The sequence below is a fragment of the Muntiacus reevesi genome, chromosome 12 (genome assembly GCF_963930625.1).
Source record: "Muntiacus reevesi chromosome 12, mMunRee1.1, whole genome shotgun sequence".
NCBI lineage: Eukaryota > Metazoa > Chordata > Mammalia > Artiodactyla > Cervidae > Muntiacus > Muntiacus reevesi.
In genome coordinates, this window is record NC_089260.1 from 18,060,447 (window position 1) to 18,085,946 (window position 25,500).

At 41.9% G+C, this 25,500-nt stretch overlaps 1 protein-coding gene across 4 annotated transcripts in view; it reads left to right on the forward strand.

Annotated features, from left to right (window-relative positions):
• GRHL2 (grainyhead like transcription factor 2) overlaps positions 1-25,500 on the forward strand; it is a 171,206-nt gene that overhangs the window by 58,815 nt on the left and 86,891 nt on the right. For all 4 annotated transcript variants that reach the window (XM_065902742.1, XM_065902743.1, XM_065902744.1 and 1 more), the window contains exons 4-7: positions 2,699-3,092; positions 13,710-13,765; positions 16,586-16,742; positions 21,345-21,456. In XM_065902742.1, the coding sequence (XP_065758814.1) occupies positions 2,699-3,092; positions 13,710-13,765; positions 16,586-16,742; positions 21,345-21,456 (719 nt within the window). The remainder of the gene's footprint in view (positions 1-2,698; positions 3,093-13,709; positions 13,766-16,585; positions 16,743-21,344; positions 21,457-25,500) is intronic.

Genomic DNA, 25,500 nt, shown 5'->3' on the forward strand with positions numbered 1-25,500 from the left:
TTTCAAAGTTCTCCGGCATCAGCTTTTAAAGTCAGTGCTATTCTGTAGAGGCACTGTTACACATTATAGGACAGTGCTGAGTCTATTATTTCCTTGTCTCGTGGTAATGAAGATTCAACTATATTTGCACGACTGTATTCACTTGCTTATCTGTTTGTTTATAAGAATGCCCAAAATATTTTGACCTGTGTTTCTTGTTTAGAATCCAAGTGTTTTACATGAAATACAGACTTAAGAAATTTGGACTGAAATGGACTCTGATTGTAGAGGAATTGATTAATTTAGAATATTTTGGCCAAACCAGTAAGACCATGCTTGTGCAAAACCCAGAAATGTGAAAAAAGTAGATAATTGCTTTGGTAGCTATTGAACATAGACCAACCCTTCTACACTCAACTTGCAGGATATTATCCAAAAGGTACTACCTAAAATGAGTTTGGGAGATTCTGGGTTACAATGAAACATTTGGAGGAAACCCTGGGGGCCTTTACTGTGTTCACGGCTGTGACCCACCAGGGTGGTCTTGTTTTGGCAATAGCATCTTTTTTAAAAATATTGATTTTATCATGGACTCCTTTCTTTGAGGAACATGTATTAACATGCCATGTGATGTTCTAAACACACAAGGTTTAGGAAATATTGATATAAATGGGTGGTCTGGGTTTTGGCATCATCCACTCACTGGATTCAGATTAAACGTAATATCTAATTTTCACTGTGCCTTAGACACAGATTTGTTGTATTGATTTGGCCACGAAAGCAGGTAATTACTGAAAGCCAGAATGTTTATAGACTCGTGATTTTATTCTTTAAAGGATTCCTTTCTAGAGTGGTTTCTTTAGGTCTGTGACTGACTCAGAGAGGTTCAGGTATTTTTCTGTTGGCTTTGCTCATGAGGAGCCATTTTCTCCCCAAGCTTCACTTTGAAGTTTTATCTGAAAAATCAAAGCTAAAAATACCAAGCCCTGTTTGAGAGTTAGGCAAGTTCAGAGGCCAGTTGACTTCCTTTACAGAGAGGAGCCAGGAGAGCTCAATTCTTGGAAGAACCAATTTTGTTCAAATATTTCTCCTGATGAAAGATGCCTATAAACCCCAGAAAGCACCTGCTGGTTTAAAAAAGGCAAAACACCGGGGACAGAGCTGCATACAAAACGTGCATTTTCTTTCTGTCATTCAGGGTAATCTATAAATAAGTAAGAGATGGCCACAAATCTCATTGATAAGATCTGTTAGAAAAATCATTTTGCTATCAACAATGCTCGTTTAGTAAGAAGTTCCTCTTTCCTTCTGCTGTCACTCAAAATCCTGCAGTATAGATGCAAACAGTTCATCCTATCCTGGTAAGAATTAATTTTCGAAATCCTTTCCTTTCTCTTTGTACCAGTCAGGAGGTGTGAGATCTGACAGCTCTTGTCTTACCTAAACCCAGTTATACCACTTCCTTAAGTCTTGATAGTAATTCAATGCTAAGAATATCAATGAGCTCATGGTTTTTCTCAGTTTAGTGAAAATATTTTAACGACAGGCTCTCATTATCTTATTTTTATCTGCAAAGGGTTTAGCCTGCAGAACAGTGAAAACTATTCTTCCCAATCTTCTCCTTCAACCTATTGTTCTGCCCCTATTTTTTTAATTACTGTGAATTTTTAAAATTTATTTTAAATTGAAAGATAATTGCTTTACCAATATTTATCAGTACCACAAAACCAGTATTGTATTGGTTTCTACCAAATCCCTGTTTTTAAAAAAGACTATTTAAATTTTTTTCTTTTGAAAGCTTTCAAACATATTCATAAATAAAGATGGTGGTATAATGAACCCGCAAAGACCCATTCCATCCTCCAGATTCAGTACTTGATAATTTTTTCTTACACCTATTTATTCTTCACCATTTCTTTCTTTCCCTTCTTTTCTTTTTTTCTTTCTTTCCTTTTTTTTAAAAAAATTTTATTGCAGTAGTATTTAAAGTAAGTTCTTGGCTTACTTTATGTCATTTTACCTGTAACATGACATATTTAGAGATCCATATCCATTTGATATGGATCTCTAAATAAACAAGGACTTTTTATTACATAACCTCAAAATCATTATCACATCTAAGTGAATGAATAATACTTCCTTAACATCAGCTAACTTTCAGTTCATATTTGATCACCTCAAAAATCCCATTGCCTCATAAATACCTCTTTGGCTTTTTAGATCGGGATCCAAACAAGATCTGCTCGTCCTATTTGGTTGTCATGCCTTTTAAATCTCTTAACCTAGAACAAGTCTCCCACCTTTCTTTCTTTTTTCATGCCTCTGACTTATTGAGGAAACCAGGTCAGTAAGATGTGTGATATTCTGGTTTGTATGATTGTTTCTTTTCAGTGTTGTTTAAATTATTCTTCCAGCTCCCATATATCCTAAGAACTGGAAGCTAAATATAAAGCTTGGTTTGATTTAGAGCCAACATTTGTTTTTTGTTGAGCATTTTCTAGGTGGGGCTGATTGCATGCTACCAGAAGGTACATGGGGGTGGTTGTCCTACTTCTAGTGATGGAAAGATCCATTGCATTCTATCGTAAAGTTCACCATCAATTTTTTCCCCCTAATGCATTAGCATCCACTGATTCTTGCTTGCACCAGTTTCAGGAGTTGCAGAATGATGATTTTTCTAATTCTATCCTGTTGCTGGGGGGCGGGTTTCAATACACAGAAACTGTCTTGGCACAAGTGAAGCCCAGAGTAATTTGAGTGGAGGAGAAAATCGAGTGCAGGTCCTGAAGACTGTTCCAGTGAACCTTTCCCTAAATCAAGACCACCTGGAGAATTCCAAGCGGGAGCAGTACAGCACGAACGTCCCCGAGAGCCCAGCCATCATCCCCGTGTCAGGAATCACAGTGGTGAAGGCTGAAGATTTCACACCGGTTTTCATGACCCCGACGGTGCACTATCCCCGCGGAGAAGGGGAGGAGCAGCGCGTGGTTATCTTTGAACAGAGTCAGTACGGCGTGCCGTCCATGGCCAGCCATAGCACCTACCTCAAGGACGACCAGCGCAGCACCCCGGACAGCACCTACAGCGAGAGTTTCAAAGACGGAAACGCGGAGGTGAGTCCCTGGCTGTTAGCTCAGGAGCCCAAGCCGAAACCCAGGACCCACACCTAACTTTCCTACTCTATTTGCTTTAAAAAAATTTATTTATTTATTTATTTACTTTTGACTGCACTGGGTCTTCACTGCTGCGTGCTGGCTTTCTCTAGTTGCGGCGAGTGGGGGCTCCTCTCTAGATGTGGTGCATTGGCTTCTCTTCTTGCAGAGCACGGGCTTTAGGGGACCCCGGCTTCAGCAGTTGCAGCGAATGGGTTCTACAGCACAGGCTTAATAGTTGTGGCCCACGGGCTTGGCTGCTGCATGGCGCGTGGGATCTTCCTGGACCGGGGATAGAACTCCTGTCTCCAGCATAAGCAGGTGGATTCTTTACCACTGAGTCCCCCAGAGAAGCCCTTTATTTGCTTTTTATGTGGGATGAGTGAATTCAACTGTGAGTTCAGGTTTTTCTTTCATTTTTTTTTTAAACATGTTTGCTTCTTTCTTTATAAACAGATTTTATTAAAACATTGCTTTCATTGTGTGGAGGAGTATTCCCATTTTCCTGACTCTGAGATGACAGATTCCGCTATTGGCTGTAGTGTTAGTCTTAAAATCAAATATTTGTGAAGAACAAAGAGCTGTCTGTGTGGAGGTTTCCTACTTTATAAAGTTTTCACCTTGACTTCTTCTAGTTTGTAACCTTCTGAATGGTAGCCAAAGGTGTTGCCTGCTCATCAGTTTTTTAAAAACAAAGCAACTCTTCTTTTAAAACTTATTTATTCTTAATTGAAGGATAATTTCTTTACAGTGTTGTGTTGGCTCCTGCCACACAGCAGCATGAATCTGCCATCGGTATGCATGTGTTCCTTCCCCTTGAACCTCCCTCCCACCCCACCAGGTCATCACAGAGCACCAGGTTTGAGCTGGTTCCCATTGGTTGTTTTACATATGGTAGTGTATATGTTTCCATGCTGCTCTCCATTCGCCCCACCTTCTCCTTCCCCCACTGTGTCCACAAGTCTTCTCTATGTCTGCATCTCCATTCCTGCCCTGCAAATAGGCTCATCAGTACCATCTTTCTAGATTCCATATATATGTGTTAATATACATTATTTTTTTCTCTTTCTGACTTACTTCACTCTCTATAATAGGCTCTAGGTTTATCTACCACATTAAAACTGACTCAAATGTGTTCTTTTTATGGCTGTGTAACATTCCATCATACATATGTACCACAGATTCTTTATCCATTCATCTGTTGATGGCCATCCACAGGTTGCTTCCATGTCTTAGCTGTTGGAAATAGTGCTGCAGTGAACACTGGGGTACATGTGTCTTTCTTTCTCAGTTATGGTTTTCTCAGTGTATATGCCCAGTAGTGGGATTGTTGGGTCTTATAGTAGTTTTATTCCTAGTTTTTTAAGGAATCTCCATATGCTTCTTCATATGCTCCTCCATGGTAGTTGTATCATTTGATATTCCCACCAACAGTGAAAGAGGGTTCCATTTTCTCCACACCCTCTCCAGCATTTATTGTTTATAGATTAAAACAATATAACTCTTTAAAGACCTTGTCTGATGAAAACTCAAGGAAGAATTGGTATTATCAGTAATAAAGTATGTATACGTATGTGTACTTTGCACCTTACAGATAGATTCTATGTATTCTTCTCATGTGCCCAAAAGAATTTGCAGAAGCAGTTATCTTTGCTTGCTCCTTTGTTTTAAATTCACATGTTTTAAGGGCACAGTTTGAAAATTTTGTTAATTGTATCCAATTGTGTAACCAACATCAGAATCAACAGACAGCTTCCTCATCCTAAAAGTCTGAACTTGAAGCCCTCCCCTCCCACCTTGGTCATGGCAAACACTCACCTGCCTTCTGTCACTATAGTTTCGCTTTATCTAAAATTTCATATAAATGGAATGATAGCATATGCAATCTTGATTGTTGTTTTCTTTCATTTAGTATAATAGTTTTGAGTTTCATCCATGTTATTGGTTGTATTAATAATTTGTTTCTTAAATTGCTGAGTAGTATTCCATGGTAAGCATATATCACAATTTATTCACCAGTTGGTGGATATTTGTTGCTTCTAGTTTTTGGCTATTATAAATAATGCTGCTATGGACATTCAGGTTTTAATGTGGATGTATGTTTTCATTTCTCTTGGATACATAACTATGACTGGACTTGGTGGGTCATCTGGTAAATGTATGTGTAGCTTTATATGGGTCATGTGGTAAATGTATGTGAAACACTGTTATACAGTGTTTCAAGGTAGCTGTAATATTTTCATTCTTACCAGCATTGCATGAGGATGCCCCTTTTCCACATTCTTGCCCAAGTTTGATACCACCAATCTTTTTAGCTTTACTTTAGTGTATATGTGATGTTATCTCGTTATGGTTTAAACCTGCATTTCTCTGATGTCTAGTGATATTGAATATTATTCTGTGTGTTTATTTGACCACTCCTATAACAACTTTTGTGAAATGTCTGTTTCAAATAATTCACCCAATGTTTAAATTGGGCTATTGGGCTTTATTTAACTATATTTAACAGCAACAATATTTAATCTTGATAAAGTCCAATTGATCAATATTTTTCTCTTAGAGTTTATGCTTTTGATGTATTGTTTAAGAAATCTTGGCCTAACCTAATGTCACAAGTATTTTCTGTTGTTTTTTTTTTTCTAAACATTTAATGGTTTTTACCTCTTGCGTGTGGGTTTATGATCTATGAGATAATTTTCATATGGGATACTAGAGAAGTGTTGTCCATTTTTTTCTATGTTGACATCCAGGGTTCCAGAACCACTTGTTGAAAAGGCAGTATTCTCTTCATTTAATTGCCTTGAGATCTTTGTAGAACATCAGTTGCTAATATAATTGTGAATCACCACTCCAATTTTTGACTTGGCATATGTCATGCTTTTTTTCTTTTTTTAGTTTGTGTCAGCTTCTTCCACATTTCAGAGCAGTGACTCTGCATTTGAGTCAGTGGTCACTGACATCTCATTTTGCAGTCCACCTGGGCCAGTTAAAGACAATGGCAGAAGTAGAAAACTTGTGGTTTTTTCTTTCTTAAAGAGGAGTGTGGTAGCAGCATACCAAATACTTGCAGCCTGCTGCCCATTTAGTTGCCAATAGGACAGACTTCAGCCACGTGAGGCTGAAATGGTAACCTTGAATAATTAAAATAATAAGCATTTGATGAGTACTTACTCTGTGCTGGGTGTCATTCTATGTAATATGGATTCATGTAATCCCCCCAAAACTCCCATGAGGTAGATACTATTATTGTCATTTCTATTTTCCAAATGAGATGCACAAGGGCAGCTGTGAACATACCACAGTAAGTGGCAGAGATGGGACTTGCCACCAGCTGTTGGTCTCCAGGGTCAACATCCTTGACCATTACCTCTGTATTCAGGGACAACATGGGGCCTCCTGGTTCTCAGGAACATAGTGCCTTAGCCAGATGTGTCTGTTTTTTAATGTGAGTGTTCTTCATGTCATTAGCTGTTTCTCATCTTTCATGTGACAGTAAGAGGGACAAAAGGGACCAACTCCCTTCAGCGTTGGTAGGGGCTCACAGTAGACAAGCCGCACTGGCAGCCCTTCCTTTCCTGACTCGTCATTCCTGAATGCCTGCTATTTTCTCTGAACTTGAGGAAAGAGCAGAGCGAGACAGGATAAATTCGCTGTGCTCATCAGGGTTCCATATTGTGGGGGTTCTGGTAGCTTTACATCAAGCGTTCAATGTCCTTGTAATGACATTGTTATCTTCAGGTTTGCTTCCTTAGCTTCCTGTGTGGCTTAAAATCATCAACAAGCTTCTTCTTCTTCTTCTCCCCGCTCCCCTCTCTTTTTTTTTCCCTATTATTCCTGAAGCGAGCGGGGGCTACTTCCTGGTTGTCGTGCATGGGCTTCTCATTGAAAAGCATCTTCTTTTGCTGCGGAACACAGGCTGTAGGCGCCCAGGCTTCAGTAGCTGCAGCACGCAGGCTTAGAGGTTGTGGTGCGTGGGCTTAGTTGCTCCGAGGTTTGTGGGATCTCCCCGGACCAGGGACTGAACCTGTGTCCCCTGCATTGGCAGGTGGATGCTTAACCACTGGACCTCCAAGGAAGTCCCCCTGTTCCTTCTTCTTTTCTTTTTTTTCAAACTGAGCGAGGGATCTTGAAGGATTTTGGTATTATTGAATGTTTGGTTTGCCCTCAAGCAGTCAGGCATGCTTCTGTAGGGAAAAGCAAATCACTCCACATAGGAATGTGAGGTGCATACTTTTTCACTAAAGGGTTGCTACTAATGTTTTTCTCACACAGTGCAGAAATATTCCATTAGTCACAGAAGAGTCCGTGGATGTGGTCCAATGTCAACGGAACTGTCACCCTGTTTGGGGGATGTGTTATCAGCTGTGCTTGTATTGAAGATAAAGAGGCTTATGAAAGGAAGCTATTGTATTCGGGGTTTTATTTTGAAGTGAATGAGAAAGCAATTGACCAGAAACTAAATGTGAAAATTATTTCCACTGAATTTAGTTTAGGTGCTCTCCTAGTCTTGGAAATCAGTGTTTACATTGCATAAGGTATTTCAATGTGATGTAAATTAATTGAAATGATCGATCGTGGTCTTCAGACATGGCATTGTCCACAGGTTATAAGATTAGGTGATTTCACCTAGTAAATTTCACTAAGGAAAATTTGTCTGAAAAGCCTAGTACTTCCTTTAGGCAAACTAATAAAATCCCTACTAGTTGTTGAATTAGTAAGTTTCATTTGCTATTACAGATGACTTCTCCTCTCTGTATATGTATGTGTATGTGTGTGAGTGTGTGCGTGTGGGTGAGTGTGTGTGTGTGTGTACTGATACCAAGGAAGGGAGCAGTTTGGTTCAATTCAAGCCAGTAGCATTAAAAAGTTCTTTAATGAATTTATTTAGCTAATTTGATTTATATTTTATTCTGTATCCTCTTTGTAGTAACATTTGGTAAATACTTGTTTATACTGGGTGTTAGGCATTTTGCTAAATGTGGGAGTAGAGAGAAGGGGGTGTGCCTTGGTTTCTGTGCTCTAGAAGGTAACTATATAATCTGTGAAGAGACATAACAATAGTTGCTGTTTATTGAGTACTACTGTGTGCTAGGCACTGTGGCTTGCACATTTTATTTAATATTTACTATACCACAATTCTGCAAGGAAGGTATTATTTTTTCCCACTTTACAGATGAAAAAAACAGATCCAGAGAGCTTATGAATGTGCCAAAATGTCACACAGCTAATAAGCAGAGTCAAGTTGATAAATATAAATCAGGGTAGTATTAACACCTATCAGGTTTCTAAAGTGAAAGTGAAAGTCGCTCAGTCGTTTCCGACTCATTGCAACCCTATGGACTGTACAGTCCATGGAATTCTCCAGGCCAGAATATTGGAGTCGGTAGGCTTTCCCTTCTCCAGGGGATGTTCCCAACCCAGGGGTCGAACCCAGGTCTCCTGCCTTGCAGGCGATTGTCTACCAGCTGAGCCACAAGGGAAGCCCCATCAGGTTTCTAGGAAACATGTAAAACTTGAGAGAGGGAAGAAAGAGTTTTTATAGAAAAATCATGTGTATTGTCATTATAAAAATCAAATTAGAAGAAAGAATTGGCTTATTCTATTCTATAGTTTTGTATGTCAGTTAACAGACGTCTAACTAGCTGTAGGAATGAAGAAACTCCAGATCTCAGTGATATGATACAGTAAAAATTTATTTCTTGCTAATAATCTTGATGCAAGTCTATAGACTCGTCTTCTGATCAGGAATCCAGGTTCTCTCCATCTTGTGACATTACCGTCTCTGTATGTGACTCCAGAGTCACCCTAGCTGGGGAAGAGAGACCATGGAGGTGGCACACGACTTGTAAATACTTTGATCTGAAAGTGGTGCTATTCCCCCTGTTTCATTGGCTAGAACTAGTCACATGGTCTCAACTAATTGGAAGAGGCTGAGAAGTCGATTTTCCCATGTAGTCCTCCAATTTGCTCAGGAATGGGAACCACTGGGTTGGCCAAAAAGTTTATTCAAGTTTTCCCATAATATCTGAAAATATAAAATATTTTATATAACGTATTAAACATTTCATGTAATAGCAATAATAATTGATAATTATATCATTGTATATAATTGATATATATAATATATATTCAGATTTTCCCATAACATCTGAAAATATATAAATATGGAAATAAAATATATATATTATATTATATACATGTATATAAATATAATATCTTATGGAAAAACCTAATGAACTTTTTGGCCAACCCAATATTTATAGGGAAGATGAAATATCTCTACCATGTATTTCATTATTTAGCCCCTGGTATGTTAATTATCAAATTAATATAGTTTGCAGAGAATCATGGAATGAAATCAAAGAATTATTATTTGTCATACCCAACAGACTTATGATGATTATGTCCACTGATGTCCTATTCATCTGTAGACTGATATGGAAAGTTACCCTGGGTCTGAACACTGTCCAATGTGATTAATTTTTAAATGATAGTTCATTTCCTCCCCTAACGTAAAGAATAAAACCTTGAAAATGTTGATTCGGTTACTAAAATGGATCATGACTTTGCTTTTGATTAGTGCAGCCAATTTTATTACTTTTTTATTTCAAATACTCGAAATAGTGCATGTAGTACCACTAAAACTTCTATCATTTATTATTTTGTTCTTGAACCAAGAAAAATTTTGGAAAATCCTTAGAATATAAAATTTATACTTTGGGAAGACTTGGGTTTCTCTGTATGTGCTGTGCTGTGCTAAGTCAATTCAGTTGTGTCCAACTCTTTGCAACCCTATGAACTGAAACCCGCCTGGCTCCTCTGTCCATGGGATTCTCTAGGCAAGAATACTGGAACTGGTGGCCATGCCCTCCTCTGGGGGATCTTCCCAACCCAGGGCTTGAATCTGTGTCTCTTACATCTCCCCTATTAGCAGGCGGGTTGTTTACTACTAGTGCCACCTGGGAAGCCCTTTGTTTTCTCAGTTTGTGGTCAAAGTTGATGAGAATTGGATGTCCCGTTATTCAGGCTCCTAGGAGCCCTCTATCCAACTCTTGCACAGAATGGATCTGGAAATCCCCTTTCTGCTAAAGCTGTTACTTGGCAGCACCATTTGATACTTTGATTCTTTTGCCTCTTGAAGAAGTTCTTGGCTTTTTGTCCATAGCTCAGTTACCATTTATGCCCTGAATACTTTGCACACTTTTTTCTCTAGCCCAGTTCTCTCTACACCCTATATCTTTGTGCCCAACTGCCTGTTTGACTTTGAAAAGTAAAAGTGAAAGCCGCTCAGTCGTGTCCAACTCTTTGCGACCCTATGGACGATAGCCTACCAGGCTCCTCTGTCCATGGAATTCTCCAGGCCAGAATACTGGAGTGTGTAGCCGTTTCCTTCTCCAGGGAATCTTCCCAGCCTAGGGATCGAACCCAGGTTTCCCGCATTGCAAGTGGATTCTTTACCATCTGAGCCACCGGGGAACCCCCTGTTTGACTTTCCACCTATACAAAACCTGGTTTACAAATTGTTCTCCACCCTAGTGGAGTGACACCACCATCTTTCTGGTTTCTGAAGAAACTAGGATTTTTTTTTCTGCATACTTTGCTCTCTTATCATCCTGGTTTAAGTCATTATCAGTTCTATCAACTTCTTTTTCTTTTTTTTAAATATTTATTTTAATACACTTATTTGGCTGTGCCAGGTCTTAGTTGCACGTGGACCCTTTTTAGTTGCATCTAGCAGGGTCTTCCAGGTGTGGCATCTGAACTCTTAGTTGCAGCATGTGGGATCTAGTTCCCTGACCAGGGGATTAAACTCACAGCCCCTGCATTGGGAGTGCATAGTCTTAGCCACTGGACCACCAGGGAAAGACCCCTTCTTAAATCTCTCTAAAATCCTTCCTTTGTCTCCATTCTGCTTCCACCTTACTGACTCAAGATATCATTATCTCTGGTCTGTAAAACAGTCCACTTTTGTACACTGTACCTAGGATGGTCTTTTCAAAATTATAATCTGATCATGACACCCTCTTATTGAAATACCATTGTTTCTAGGATCAAGATCTAAATCTGTAACTGGTTTTCAGGTCCTTGTATATTCCATTTCTCCTCTGCCTTTCCCACCTTATCTTGCACATCTTTCCCCCTGGTGCCCTCTGCTCTGAGCTTCATTCGGTTCTGTGAACCTAATATGCTCCTCTTGCCTCAAGACCCTTGTGAATGTTGCTCCATGTTTCAGATCTGTGCTGTGCGGTAGGTACTATAGTCACTAGCCACGTGTAGCTATTAAAACGGGATAAAATTTAAAATTTAGTTCCTCAGTCCGATTATCTCCATTCTAAGTGCTCAGTAGACACATGTGGCTAGTGGCTACTGTATTAGACAGTGAAGATATAGGACATTTACATCTTTGCATAAAGTTCTATTGGACAGTGTTATTCTAGAATATTCTGTGTGAGGTTCTTAGGGAAGACCTCCTTGTCCTCCCCTTTCAGTTTCTAGTAAAATCAGTTTTCTTTCTATCTAAGTCCACCAGCCAAAGACTACCATGAACATATTTGTAGGCAAAGTTGTGTTTATTTAGTCTGTTTCTGCAGGGGATCCTTAGGGACAGCTCATAAGGGAGAGTTGGGAGGATCTCTTGATAGTGTTTGGGCTTGTGTTGGATGAATCTAAGAAGGGGGCATGAAGTGACAACCAGCTCTGGATTGTGTATATCGAGATGTTGGGGGCGGTCTAGAAACTGGGTGTCTCGGTTGTCATTGCTCAGAAGAGGTGATGAACAAAGCGAGGCGGAGGATATCTTTGCTAGGAAAGCGTCAGTCCCACAGGAGGAGCGGGCGTTGCTCGCTTCTGTAGCTGTGTTGCTGTCTTCTGGGCTTCTGTTGGTCTTCTCTGTTGTGACACTGGACACAGTGCATCCTGTTGGAACCGTCAAGGCTGGTTGTCGGTGGGACTGATTTTTACTTTCTCAGTTGTGATGTGCTGTCCTAGACCTCTGTGGCTGTTCCTCAGAGTGCTTGCACATGGTTTATAAACTTTTAAATGAATGATTATTTGGCTACTATTTTTCATCTACTAGACCAGAAGCTTCATGAGAGCAGGGCCTGCATCTTCTTGTTCACTGTGGTATCCATAGCACCTAGCATGGGGTCTGATACAAAGTAGATGCTCAGCAAATATTTGTTGAAGGAGTAGACGAATGAATACATTAATAAGACTTAAAAATTGGTGACTGATTAAAGATATGGAATTATTTAGCTATATCTGATGTACATATAAACTGTGATGTAAGGATACACTGCGGTCTAGAGATGGTGGTTGGAAAATAAACCACCATCCTAGCGATAGTGGTTAGAGACGGTCGCTGGAAAATAGCTGGGAGTAACCCTTTCCTGGGGATGACGGGGGTGAGATGGGTGGATGGCATCACTGACTCAATGGACATGAGTAGGAGCAAACTCCCGGGGATAGTGAAGAATAGAGAAGCCTTGCAGGCTGCACATCATGGGGATGGAAAGTGTTGGACATAACTTAGCAACTGAACAACAACAACAGCAAACCCTTTCCTGAGAAGGAAATCTTTGAATTACTTTTCAAAGAAAGGACGTTTATGGCAGAGAAAGGAGAAGCAAGACGGTTGTTTCTTAGAGAGACTAGAAAAAGCGCCACAGTGGAAGGTCCAGGTGTATGTGATCCACCAAGTGCTTTTTCATCAGTGTTCTGTTATATTCACTTTAAGATCAAGAGTTAGCGCGTTTGTGCATCTACTTGAAAAGGGTCTAAAATGTAGTAAAATGCATCCTACTTGCACTAAATATAGAACAACTGGATGTCTGTGAACCCAAACCTCCTCATGTGTAATATGACTTAGAGTTTCCAAACTCACTCTTAACAATGTTGCGATAATGAAGATCTTAGAGAAGGGCACTGAATATGATCAAGTGGTCACTATAGAACAGAATTTAATACACGTAGATAGAACTCGCCACATTCCAGGAACTGTTCTTAGTAGTTCACGGCTAATAATGCAGTTAATTCTTCTCATCTCTTTAACTATGCATTTTACAGCTGAAGAAAATACAGCACTTGCCCCAGTCTACACAGGCAGCAGGTAAAAAAACTATAACTCGACTCCAGACAGTCTTGCTCCTGAAACAATGCTCCTAACACTCTCAGTGGGGCTGATGATATGCTGTGTGGCCTCCCTGTATTCAGTGTTTCATTAACTCAGAATTCGAGACTCTTGGAATAGTGCTGGAGATAAGAAAATAGAAGAGATGTTTAAATGTTTGAGGAAACAGTTTCTAGTACCTGGAAACACCTTAGGAGCACCTGTGAACACCTGAATAAAAGCACAAATACATTTTATGTTGAATATAATTCTTAATGTGCAAGTACTATGCCAGTTCTGCACACAAATGGTAACTATTTTCACTGTAGTTAAAACACAATACCAAAAACGTGTGTAATTTTCCTTTCTAAAACGAGGATAAGACAATGGATACCTTTGCCACTTTGGTGGGAGGGAGCATAATGACTCACCTGTTTGTTTTAATTTTGATGACTTTTTATATTTTGCAGAAATTTCGGAGTGCTTCGGTCGGAGCTGAGGAGTACATGTACGATCAGACATCAAGGTAGGTTTACAGGAGATGCCCCTAGACACTGATGCACCGATAACTGTTTAAATGTGTCTTCAAGCTATACTTCTGCACCTTTACAATAAAATCTCTGCACAATGACTTCTAAATTATTATTTCCAGTCTGGATCAGCTTTCTGAGGCCCATACTCTTTCTTTGTCCTTTTGTTGGCTAGATGTCCCTTCTTAGGTGTTCCTCGGAATCTCAGACACTTGGGCCTCCAACACACCATGTACATAACGGAACTCTCTTTCTCCCCTTTTTCCCTTCCTTCTTGACGTCTTTCACATTTTCTTCCACTTTTATTCCTTCTTTTTAGAAATTAATTAATTAATTAATTATATTTCTTGGCTGTGCTAGGTCTTCCTTGTTGCGTGCAGTCTTTCTCTGGTTGTGGTGAGCAGGGACTGCTCTCTAGTTGCGGTACCTGGACTTCTCATTGTGGTGTCTTCTCTTGCTGTGGAGCACAGGTTCTAGGTGCAGGGGCTTCAGTAGTTGCAGGGTACAGGGTTACTTGCCCTACGGCATGTGGGATCTTCTTGGACCAGGGATAGAGCCCAGGTCTTCTGCACTGGCAGGCAGATTCTTAACCACTGGACCACCAGGGATGGCCCGCTTTCATTTCTTGTTATGTGTAATGATGTAGCCATCCTCCAGAGGTGCCTGAAGACAGGAGAGAAGGACATGAATGAATGAATCTCTCCCATTTGCAGATCTTACCAGTGATTTCACCATTTCAGATAGAATAAAACACAAATTCCTTACGAAAGTGGTTAGAGCCCTCCATGCATTGTAAACCTCCTCTCCCACTCTGTTTCTTGCCCCTTTACTTTTACGTGTATGACCCTCTTTTCTTCTGTCTGTTTTCTCTTAAAGTCCTTCTGCTCCTTCAGGGTCTTGTTCCAACCTCAGGCTCCCCAGTCATCCTCTCCAGATTGTTCCTGACAGAATTTGGCTGTGCAGTGGTGGCGAAGGGTAGGGAAAACGCAGAGAAGAAAGTTTCGAATCAACTTCTGAAATTTGGAAATGCATGGATAATTTACATGCTATCCGTCTAGATAACCATGCAACCAGTTATTGGGCCATTAAAAAGAGCATTGACCTAGCATTTTCATGCCCTGTTTTCGCTTTCTGCTGCTGTCATTGTCCCCTGGAGTGAGCGAGTTTCTCAGCCTCTTCTCAGCTGTGAAATGAGGAAGGTGGTTCTTATCTTATGCTGTGAATCAGCCTGGGGGACGTGGATCCCCTGAAATTATATTACAAATCATTTGTGTTCATATGTGCTTTTATCTGGGGGGAAAGTTCACAGCTTTCTTCATGTTTTTCAAGCAGTCTGTGCCCTAGACAAGTTGTAAGCTCTGATCTAGGTAATTTCTAATATCCTGTCCAGGTCTCAAATTTTCTGATTCAGTGGTTATCTCGAAATTGCTTTTTCCAGGCAAAATGACAGTGGAGTCGATTCTATCTTGAATGATTTATTTCCCACCTTATTCTAAGATGCATATTCTGGAATTTGCTTTGTTTATCAGCTTTAACCTAAGATTTTTTATCATATAAGAGAAATATTATTTTGGCCTTCAGATTTCTCTCTCATTATGTAAGCTAAAAGATATGAAACACTGCAGAAATATTCAATATAGAAAGCAAGAGTCCCCCGTAATCTTATAGGTAGATCATTTTAGGAAGCAAACTTTGAATCTTTTTATACCCAGTCTTTCACAGACTGTGAAATTTAAAGGGCTAAAAACATAGATAGACACAGTGAAGAGTTTCTGATGATCCAGAAAACAGACAAAGCATTTGCAATTGGATCATCATCTGTGCCATCCTGCAGGGTAGCAGAAATAAATATTCTGAATGAGCATCTTAAATAAAAAAGATGGTGGTTCATATTCGTTGCTCATTTTAAACAATGGCTGTTTTTCAAAGTTGGGAAAAATTAGTGTTTTCCTTTTACAAATTAAATTATATTTGTCAAATATTAGAGAAATTATTAAGAGCAGGGATCTGCAAACTTTTTTTCTGTAATAGGCTAGATATTAAGTATTTTAGTTTTAGCGAATTACACAGTCTCTGTCATAACTACTCAGCCCAGCAGTGGCAGTGCAAAAGCGGCCATGAGAAGACAAAAATAGATGAGTGTAGCTGTGGGCCAGTAAAACTTTATTTACAAAAACAGCCAGCCAACTGGCTCTGGCCCAGGGACCATTGTTTGCAAGCTCCTGCTTTAGAGTAGTAACCCTGTCATGAGTTCTTCTGCAGGCTTAGTAAACAAGACCCCCAAATCAAAAAATAATCCCTCTTATGAAGCAAGATTCCCTAGAGATTTCAATAATGAGTGTTGAGTTCTAGGTTTTTATGTTCTGAGGTGTTTTAAAGTGGGATGTAGCTATGTGCAACACCTCAGTTAGACAAAAGAAGGTTAAGTATATGGATCAATTGAACAAAAGCACTCACGCCTTTGGCTTATTGCTAGCATGACAGAAGCAAGTCCTGTCTAAGCTAAGGCATTGCAAAGTGCCAGCTAAAACCAAACAGAGGCTCCCCTGGCCCTGCCTGGCTCAGTGGGATGGGCATGTCGTGGACTTTCTCCCTTCTTAACCATCTGGTTTATGGGCCACTAATAGAAATGTTATGTGCGCTGTACTAACAGTGACCTTTGGTATAGTCTCATCTCTTTTGCCATATGCTGTGTTTTGTCTGTGAAATGGAGTAAACGTTGGTTAATGTTCATACAAAATGTTATTGATGTGAAATTGATCCCAAAGGCAGAAATGTCTGAGTGGATCTGACCACTGTTTGCTTTCTGTTCACAGTGGCACGTTTCAGTACACCCTGGAAGCCACCAAATCTCTCCGTCAGAAGCAAGGGGAGGGCCCGATGACCTACCTCAACAAGGGACAGTTCTATGCCATCACGCTCAGCGAGACGGGGGACAACAAGTGCTTCCGACACCCCATCAGCAAAGTCAGGGTAGGAGCCTCATTTCTCAAATAAAGCATGGAGGGAGCAGATGAAAGCCTGGTTATTCACCAGCCTTGTGGAAGGGCATGGAAAAAAATTCCAAAGTAAATAATTCTAGAACACATGTCAGAATTGGAGCACAAGAACTTATTGACTTGCAGTTTATCATTTTAATCAGTAACCAATAAATCCCAGGGAACAGACATAGTGGGAACATGCTTTCTGACTGTATCCAAGGAATTTCCCCAGCTTCATTCATTGCCTATGTGGTATCTAGTTATTATCATCATTGTTTTCAATCAAATGATATTTATTTTTCCAGTAAGTAGCTAAAAGTCAAAGCATATCTGTGGACAGGAAAGAGCTGGGCTTTCTTCTGTAAAGGAGGGTGCAATTCATACATGTCCCTGGGCCCTTTGCAGCTCTGCTTAAAAGCCTTCTGCAGCCCAGTGCTTACTAAGGAATCAAGGGGTTCAGTTCAGTCACTCAGTTGTGTCCGACTCTTTGCAACTCCATTGACTGTAGCACACCAGGCTTTCCTGTTCATCACCAGCTCCTGAAACCTGCTCAAACTCATGTCCATCGAGTCAGTGATGCCATCCAGCCATCTCATCCTCCGTTGTCCCCTTCTCCTCCTGCCTTCAATCTTTCCCAGCATCAGGGTTTTTTCAAATGAGTCAGTTCTTCTCATCAGGTGGCCAAAGTATTGGAATTTCAGCTTCAGCATCAGTCAGTCCAATGAATATTCAGGACTGATTTCCTTTAGGATGAACTGGTTGGATCTCCTTGCAGTTCAAGGGACTCTCAAAGAGTCTTCTTCAACACCACAGTTCAAAAGCATCAATTCTTCAACGCTCAGCTTTCTTTATAATCCAACTCTCACATCCATACGTGACTACTGGAAAAACCATAGCTTTGACTAGATGGACCTTTGTTGGCAAAGTGATATCTCTGCTTTTTAATATGCTATCTAGGTTAGTCATAACTTTCCTTCCAAGGAGCAAGTGTCTTTTAATTTCATGGCTACAGTTACCATGTACAGTGATTTTGGAGCCCCCCAAAATAAAGTCTGTCACTGTTTCCACTGTTTCCCCATCTATTTGCCATGAAGTGATGGAACTGGATGCCATGATCTTAGTTTTCTGAATGTTGAGTTTTAAGCCAACTTTTTCACTCCCCTCTTTCATCAAGTCCACCATAGTTTGGTCTCAGGTCAAACAATAGGGAGGGAACACAGCCCCGCCCATCAACAGAAAAGATTTACTGAGCATGGCCCCGCCCATCAGAACAAAACCCAGTTTCCCAGAGAGTCAGTCTCTCCCATCAGGAAACTTCCATAAACCTCTTATCCTTATCCCTCAGAGGACAGACAGAATGAAAACCACAATCACAGAAAAGTAATCAATCTGATCACATGAACCACAGCCTTGTCTAACTCAATGAAACTATGAGCCATGCCGTGTAGGGCCACCCAAGATGGATGGGTCATGGTGGAGAGTTCTAATAAAATGTGGTCCACTGGGGAAGGGAATGGCAAACCACTTCAGTATTCTTGCCTTGAGAACCCCATGAACAGCATGAAAAGTCAAGGGGTGGGCATGATATGATCCCTACCTGGAGTGACTTGAAAGAATTTTCACATCCATGAGGGTTAGTTCTATTTGTGGGAAATGAAACTGTCTTGGAAGTTCGCCAGCTTCTGGCATTCTCAACTCTGCCAAGAAGGGCGGGAACTGATAGTGCTTCTCTACTGAAAAGGAAAATTATATATACAAGAGCTCTGAAAAGAGGTTGAAGGACTTTCCTGCCCTGTTGTAAAATGATTTATGCTGCTGTGTGTGTGCGTGCCTCCTTATTTTATCATAACTGCCTCCTCCTAAGCTGTTTCTTCAGCACGTTGAGAAAGGAACGCCGTGCTCTGCCGGGCCCAGTTCACCCCATCTCAAATTCCCACGCAAAGGGTACCACATGAGGTCGCAGAGAAAAGCGTATCCGGGCACCTGCTGGCTGACTTGCCTGTTACTAGCTTTAGGTAAAATCATTACAGTGGCGTGCTCTTGAATCAACCAGGTTTTATGACATTGTTTCCATGAGAAAGACAAGGAAGAACTGCTCCTCCTTTGTCCAACAGGCCTTCTTCTCTTCAAGGCTGTCCCGGTTCCAGATTGGAGCTTCAGGGGGCAGGGCGGTTGAGAGTGAAGGGAAAGATGGGGAGGCAGGCTCTGGGACTAATGTCCTACCTGAGGCTGAGCTCCAGGGTAGGTGCAAAGGTGCTCCGTGTGCTGAGTGCCCTCCAGGGGGCTTAGGACGTCCCCAGCCTGTGGTCAGGCCTGCGGTGGAGGGATGCTGTCTTCATCCCCATCGTCCCCCTGCTCCCAACAACCACAATAGAACAGCTAGTATTTATTGAGTGTGTGTATGTTAAACACTGTACATGGAGTAACTCTCTGAAAGTAGCAACAACCCTGTGCCATAGGCATTACCTTTATAATGTTCCAGATGAGGAAACTTGACCTTTCAGAAGTCAGTGACCAGCCAAGGTCACACAGCTCAAATGTAAGGGAGCCAGGTTATATCCCAGACAGTCAGACTTCTAACCTACTCCTAAACACCCGAGTGTACAGTGCTGAGTAGCATGGAGGCCTGAAAGGCATAGGATCCACCTCCGGAAGTTGACCCTAGTGCACCCTATGCCATCATATATGAATGCCTGGTGAGAAGACACCAGATACCTCTTCTTTAAAAGAAAAAAAAAACCTTGCCAATTACAAGGTAGTGTATAACTCATATACACCTTGGTAGTAACACCATTATCATCACCCTGAAAAGATGATGTTAGTAATCTAAGGCCATGGCAGCAGTTTGGAGTATAGCGACTTTTCCAAGAATTTTCTTTCATTGAAATCATGAAAATAATGTAGTTTATTTTATCTCCTTTTGTTCCATTTTGCCTGAAACAAAGAGCCTTCCTTCTCTTAAGGTCTTCAATCTAATAGCCTTGGAGAGCAGGATGGCCCTTCTCGGAGTGGGTCTTTCTTACTCCTCGACTCTGGTTAGCGAGACACCTGAAGAAACAAGGGATGCACTTAGAATCTCTGAGCAGTGATTTCTGCGAACAATCCCAAGTCAGAGCATGTAGCCTTGGTAATAGCAGTTTCAAACTGCCTTTTTCTTTATTACTGAAAAAATACATTTCCATACCAAGAATATGCCATTACTTATGCTGATTTAGTCATTCACTAGAAAAAAGGTTATTTTTATTTTGGAACAGACAGAAATGAACAGCAGGAGGCTGTGCAGTGAATGTTGACATAGAAATAGAAAACCTGAGGAAGGGGGAGGGGGAAGGATGGAGGGAGGCTGAGCCCCGGGTTCCAGCAGCACAGCTGGAGGGTCCCTCTCTCATCAGCTCTCCTGCATGCCTTTGTGAGTCATGCTGCTTGTGGATTTGAATAACATGGATGTGTTATTTCTAAACCAGCTTTTCTAACAAACTTCTGCTTTTTTTTGTGCAACAAATGTTTACATACCACTGGGAATAAGCCAGATCTTGACTTGAAACTACGCTACTGTCATGCATTTGGTATCTCTTGTTTGTCAGGGACTAGGGACACGTGGTGAGTGACATGATATCCCCGCCCTTATTAACATAAGACACTGCCATGGACTGAGTGACTGTAAGAAATTAGGCAGATATGTGTCAAATGCTACAGAGGGCAAGGCATTAAGGAATGAGAGTCGATGAACTTTTCTCTTGAAATAGCAGGAAAATGTCTAAGAGGTGTTTTGGATATGGAATGAGATGGGGAGTGTATTCCTGGATACTGTATTCCTCATGCTGTAATTAAAGCGCTGTAAGTTGGGATTTTTTTTTTTTTTTTTTTGGTTTGTTTGTTTGGTGATTTTGGGTACCTTCTCCATCTCATAAGTGACAATGAATTAGCATATATTTAGTTTAGCAAGACAATTTGTAACTTAGAAGTGGAAGTTGTTTGGGATTCTTATTTCTACATATATAATTAGTTTCATGGGCTCATTTAAAAGTATATCCACATATTTAAGGAAATCATATGGTTGACTTTGTATCTTTTGGACTGTGATATATCTGTATTTTATATCACTGTTCATCAGTGTGAGCTTATCTTTTAGTATTTTTCTCAGTACCATCACTGATCCAGTCAGAGGTGCTGAATTAGGCCAGAAACACATATTTGCTCTTTTACAAAAGCACCAAATTCTATGTTTAAGGATATGACATTTCAAAAATGGCCTTGTATCCACCGTAAGAAAAAAATATTTTTTGGTATTCCCACTCACCTCACAAAATAATCCATTTGCTGGTAAATTGGTTAATCCAATTGTGTGTTAGTCATGGTAAAAATGAGGTAGCATTCTTTTTTACTCTGTGCTATTCTCATTTCCCATTTGTTTTCTAAAAAGTAGGCCTATTTTGAAACAAAACAAACCCTACAACTGAGCTTATCTAAAGCAAGAAAAGCAAATTTACAGAAATTAAGGCAAGACACCTCTGGTAGGATTTCCAGAACTGTAGACTGTGAAGCAGGAGGGACTGAATGGAAAGTAAGCTGTGTGGTTCTCCCTACCCTACAGAGCGTGGTGATGGTGGTCTTCAGTGAAGACAAAAACCGGGATGAGCAGCTGAAATACTGGAAGTACTGGCACTCTCGGCAGCACACTGCAAAGCAGAGGGTCCTCGACATCGGTAAGTTGACCTTGACCTTGGCCTTCTCGCATGGTCTTTGGTAAAGCTCCATGTTGCCTTGATGCAAAGAAGAGCCCAGAAATCACAGCTGAGACCTACATCACTCCCGTGATGTGCCCGGTACTAGTCTGTGCAACTTTCCAATATTTCACTACATTTAGTACAAATTAGGTTGAGAAGTCAAGATGGGGCTAAGCTGAGGGCAAAACACTTTGTGTCCCATAGAAGTCAACGGTGTCTCATATAATAACAGATTTAGATTTACCATGGCCATGCCAGTTTCTGAAATATATTTCCATGCCCTCTTGTGTTTGACCTAATAACTGGCAGGCAGGCCAGAGGAACTCTTATTTCCTCCTGTAACATGAGTAACCTGGGCTCATTTGGTTCTAAGGTACTCGTGAAGGTCACGGACTAGATAGAGCATTCTAGTTCTCTAATTTTCCATCTTGTGTTCCTCCTATCCAAATGCACGTCTAGAGCAGAGTACTAGGTGATCAGACTAACGCAGAGTTCGAGAGAGCGTTCTTGGCAATAGAGAAGGAATGATCTGCCCAGCGCATTTCCTGGAGCCTGTATATTCCTAAACATTATGCTTGCTCTTTAGAGATTCGGAGCCCCCTGGGTGGGACTCAGAGTACAGTCAAGAGAACAGAGCCCATATCAAGTGGTTCCATGGAGAGGATTCACTGCCGAGGTTGGGAGGACGGAAGGCCCCTGAGGCCATGAGAGAGGAGACACAGCAGGAACTGGCTGCTATTTGCTGGAGGGCCGGAGGATCAAAGGGAGAGGGAGGTGGGAGTTGTGAGAGCCGCCAGGCAGGGACTAGATCGGCTGGAAGCAAAGCTGGGACCGCGGAGGGAGCAGCTGTCTTAGAGCAGCGAGGACCGCAGAGAATCTGCCAGAGACACCCCTCAGTGTAGAGCCGGGAGGAGACGGGATGCCCTGCCCCTCAGCCTCCCCTCGCGCTTTCCATTGGCCCCATTGGCCTGAAGAGGAGGGCACACCTCCCTGGCACATGCACTTTGCAGGAATCAACGTCTAGACACAGAGCAAAGCAGGGGGTGTCAGGGATTGATATTAAAGTGTCTAGAAATAAGACCACAGTAATTATATATGTTTCTAAGTAATTTTAACAGTTCATCTACATCCTGCTTCCATCAGAAATTATTTCTCATTTATAGGCTTTATTTTCACGTTTCCCAGACCTAGAGGCACAGTTCCAGTGAGGACAGGCCAAGTCCAGTGAGGAAGATTTCCGCTGTGTTGGACACCAGGGTCAATAATGAACCACTAGAAGGATGTTTACTTTGATTTCTTTCACATTGTAACAAAGGATTTTTTCAGATCCTTTATCTCACACTTTCTGGGACCCTTTCACCAATGGTAGAGGAACTAAGGTAGGGTTGGAGACTCACTATAGAACATATGGAAACTAATTTGCTGGTTTTTCTTGCAAAATGGCTACACCACTCCTTATCTCTAGCACAGATACACACACACACACACTCACACACATCTCCTTTCAACTAGTCAAACGAATTTATTTAATAAACAAGGAAACCAAGGCTTACTGACCCGCCATTCCTTCCCTCCGATAATTAGTGCAAGAATTAGTGCAAATGCTGGGATAAAAGCAATCTTCCTCACCCAGGTCACACCCTGAACCCCCAAGATCGACCAACTGGGAAGAAGGGTTTGGGAATACTTGCTGTAACCTGCTTTGGAGGCAGTCTGCCCAGAGCAGAGGAACAATTTTATTTTATTTGAAAAGTTAGCCTTATAATTATTGCCCAAGAAAGGAGCAATTAAGTGGAAATGTGGCCTAGGTCCAAATAAGGCAAATAATAAACACGTTTTACTGGCATACCTGTGGGTTCAACTTTGATGTTGTTACAGGGTTTACTGTTCTAAGCCCAGAATGATCTCTCAGGTCTCATAGGATTTCAGATCTTATCTCTCTTCTTTATCACCTCTAGGATGCTTTTTCTTCCTCACGTAACCCTTTGCACACGTGTGTGTGCACACGAACACATACACATTTATCATTGAGATTTGTGACTTTGACTCAGTAGCTTCATGGCTTCCTGGGCTATTTGCTGACTCTGAGATTAAGGCATTGAATCAGCCTCTTAGGTTCAAATGAAAAATCAGTTTTCTGACCACAGTCTCGACCCCTCACCTCAGCCTGACCGGATGAGGAAAGAAGGAAGAATTTCCTCTACTTCATTCTTGTACCAAATTTTAAAAAATCAAGCAACTTGTTCCTCTGTCAGTGGGCAGTTAACACCATTTCCAATAGAAAGGGTGGGGGGTGAGGTTGCTGTGGCGACCCCATCCGTGTGCTGTGAGCCCTCCCCGCTGGTAACTGCAGGGCGGGGTTGAGGATGTGTGTGAGGCTGCACCTGGGCTCAGCCAGGGGGTTACCAATGCCTGCTGAGGGGGAAGGGAGGCCCAAGAGTGCGTTTATGCTATGCCTTTGTCACTTTGGGTGGAGAACCTTCTGGTGGCCTGCAAGAGAAAAGGACAAGTCCAGAAGTGTTTACTGTGCTGTTTTTCTTTAGTTTTATGAACTGGAGATTCCAGTCGGGGCTCCCAGGCTGCAGTTCCCAAGCCTCTCCCAGCCACTGTGGTCAGCAAGTCCAGCTGAAGCCTGTGGGTAGTGACTGTGAAGCTGGCATTAGAGAGTACGATGAGGCCCCTTTTGCTAAAACGAGCACTCGTAACCTGGGTCCTTGGGGTCTGTGGGTGGGCTTTGGGGAACCTCCAGTCCTCGAATTAAGTGCAGTACCACTCTGTGTGGATGTGCAGGTTCTTTCACCTCTTTCCAGGGCTGCCTGGGACAGCCAGCCCTCCCTCCATCACTCCGTCTCCCTGCTTCCCTTCCAAGCAGCGCCCAGGGGAGCGCTCACCTATGTGTCTTTCCTTCTTCAACATCCCCTCAGAACAAATGTGCTCAATTGACTCTTGCAACGCCGTGGACTGTAGCCCACCAGGTTCCTCTGTCCATGGGATTTCCCAGGCAAGCATACTGGAGTGGGTTGCCATTTCCTTCTCCAGGGAACTCAGCACTCACGCTCGAGGATCATCCTGTCACCTCTGGGCCCTGATATAATCATGCTTGGAGAACATTCTCCATCTTTCCTTACGTAAATCCGTCTCCTTTGGACTAATTGTTGGTTGTTCTTTGTGACCCCTCCTCATCTCCCACGTACTCCTGATCCTCTGAGTAGCCCCTGTGTGCTGGCTGCCTGATGGGAGAGGACCCTCGGTGTCCCTGTTGGAGTCCCCATCTGTGGAAAGACCCCACAGAAAGTGGAGGGTCAGGGAAGAGAGCTGCTGCGCAGATCATGAGGCACCTCAGCTGCCAGCTTCCTGTGTGCTGAGCGGAGTTCCTGGTGAGGCCCTTCCTGCCTCACTTCAGTCACATCCCTCTCTGGGTGGATACTTACATGTTGCCTGACTTGTTCCCTCGCTTCTTGGAGGCCTTTGCTTGTTGTCACCCTATCGGAGAGACCTCCCCTCTCACCTCACCCAAACATCACGCCCTCGTCGCTCTCAAGCCCCCTTAACTCTGCTCCGCTGCAGAGCCCTGTCACCACCAAACATGTCATGAATACATGTTTCTATTTCTTCTTGTATCCCCCCTTATGCCACACTAAGCCCCATGAGAGCAGACACTTGTCTGTTTTCTTTTCTGCTCCAGGCCCAATGCCTCTCACAGAGCCTGAGTCACCGTGAGCATTTGATAAATATTTCCTGAAGGAATGAATGAACGTATGACCGAATGAATGAACGCACGTAAGGATGAAACTCTTATTGCAGTGATAGGAAGCTGGCTTTCAAAGGAGCGAACTGTGTCTTAGTAACAGCTCCCATGGGTCTGTTGCCTTTTGTGTACCAGGCTCTTTCTATACATCAGACATAAGCATTTTGTCCTTCATCCTGAAAACAACTTATTTTATCGCTGAAAGGGTGAGATGCGAAGAATTTGACCCAGGATCGAAACCCCTGGTAAGTGGTGAAGTTGGAAATTCAGGATTG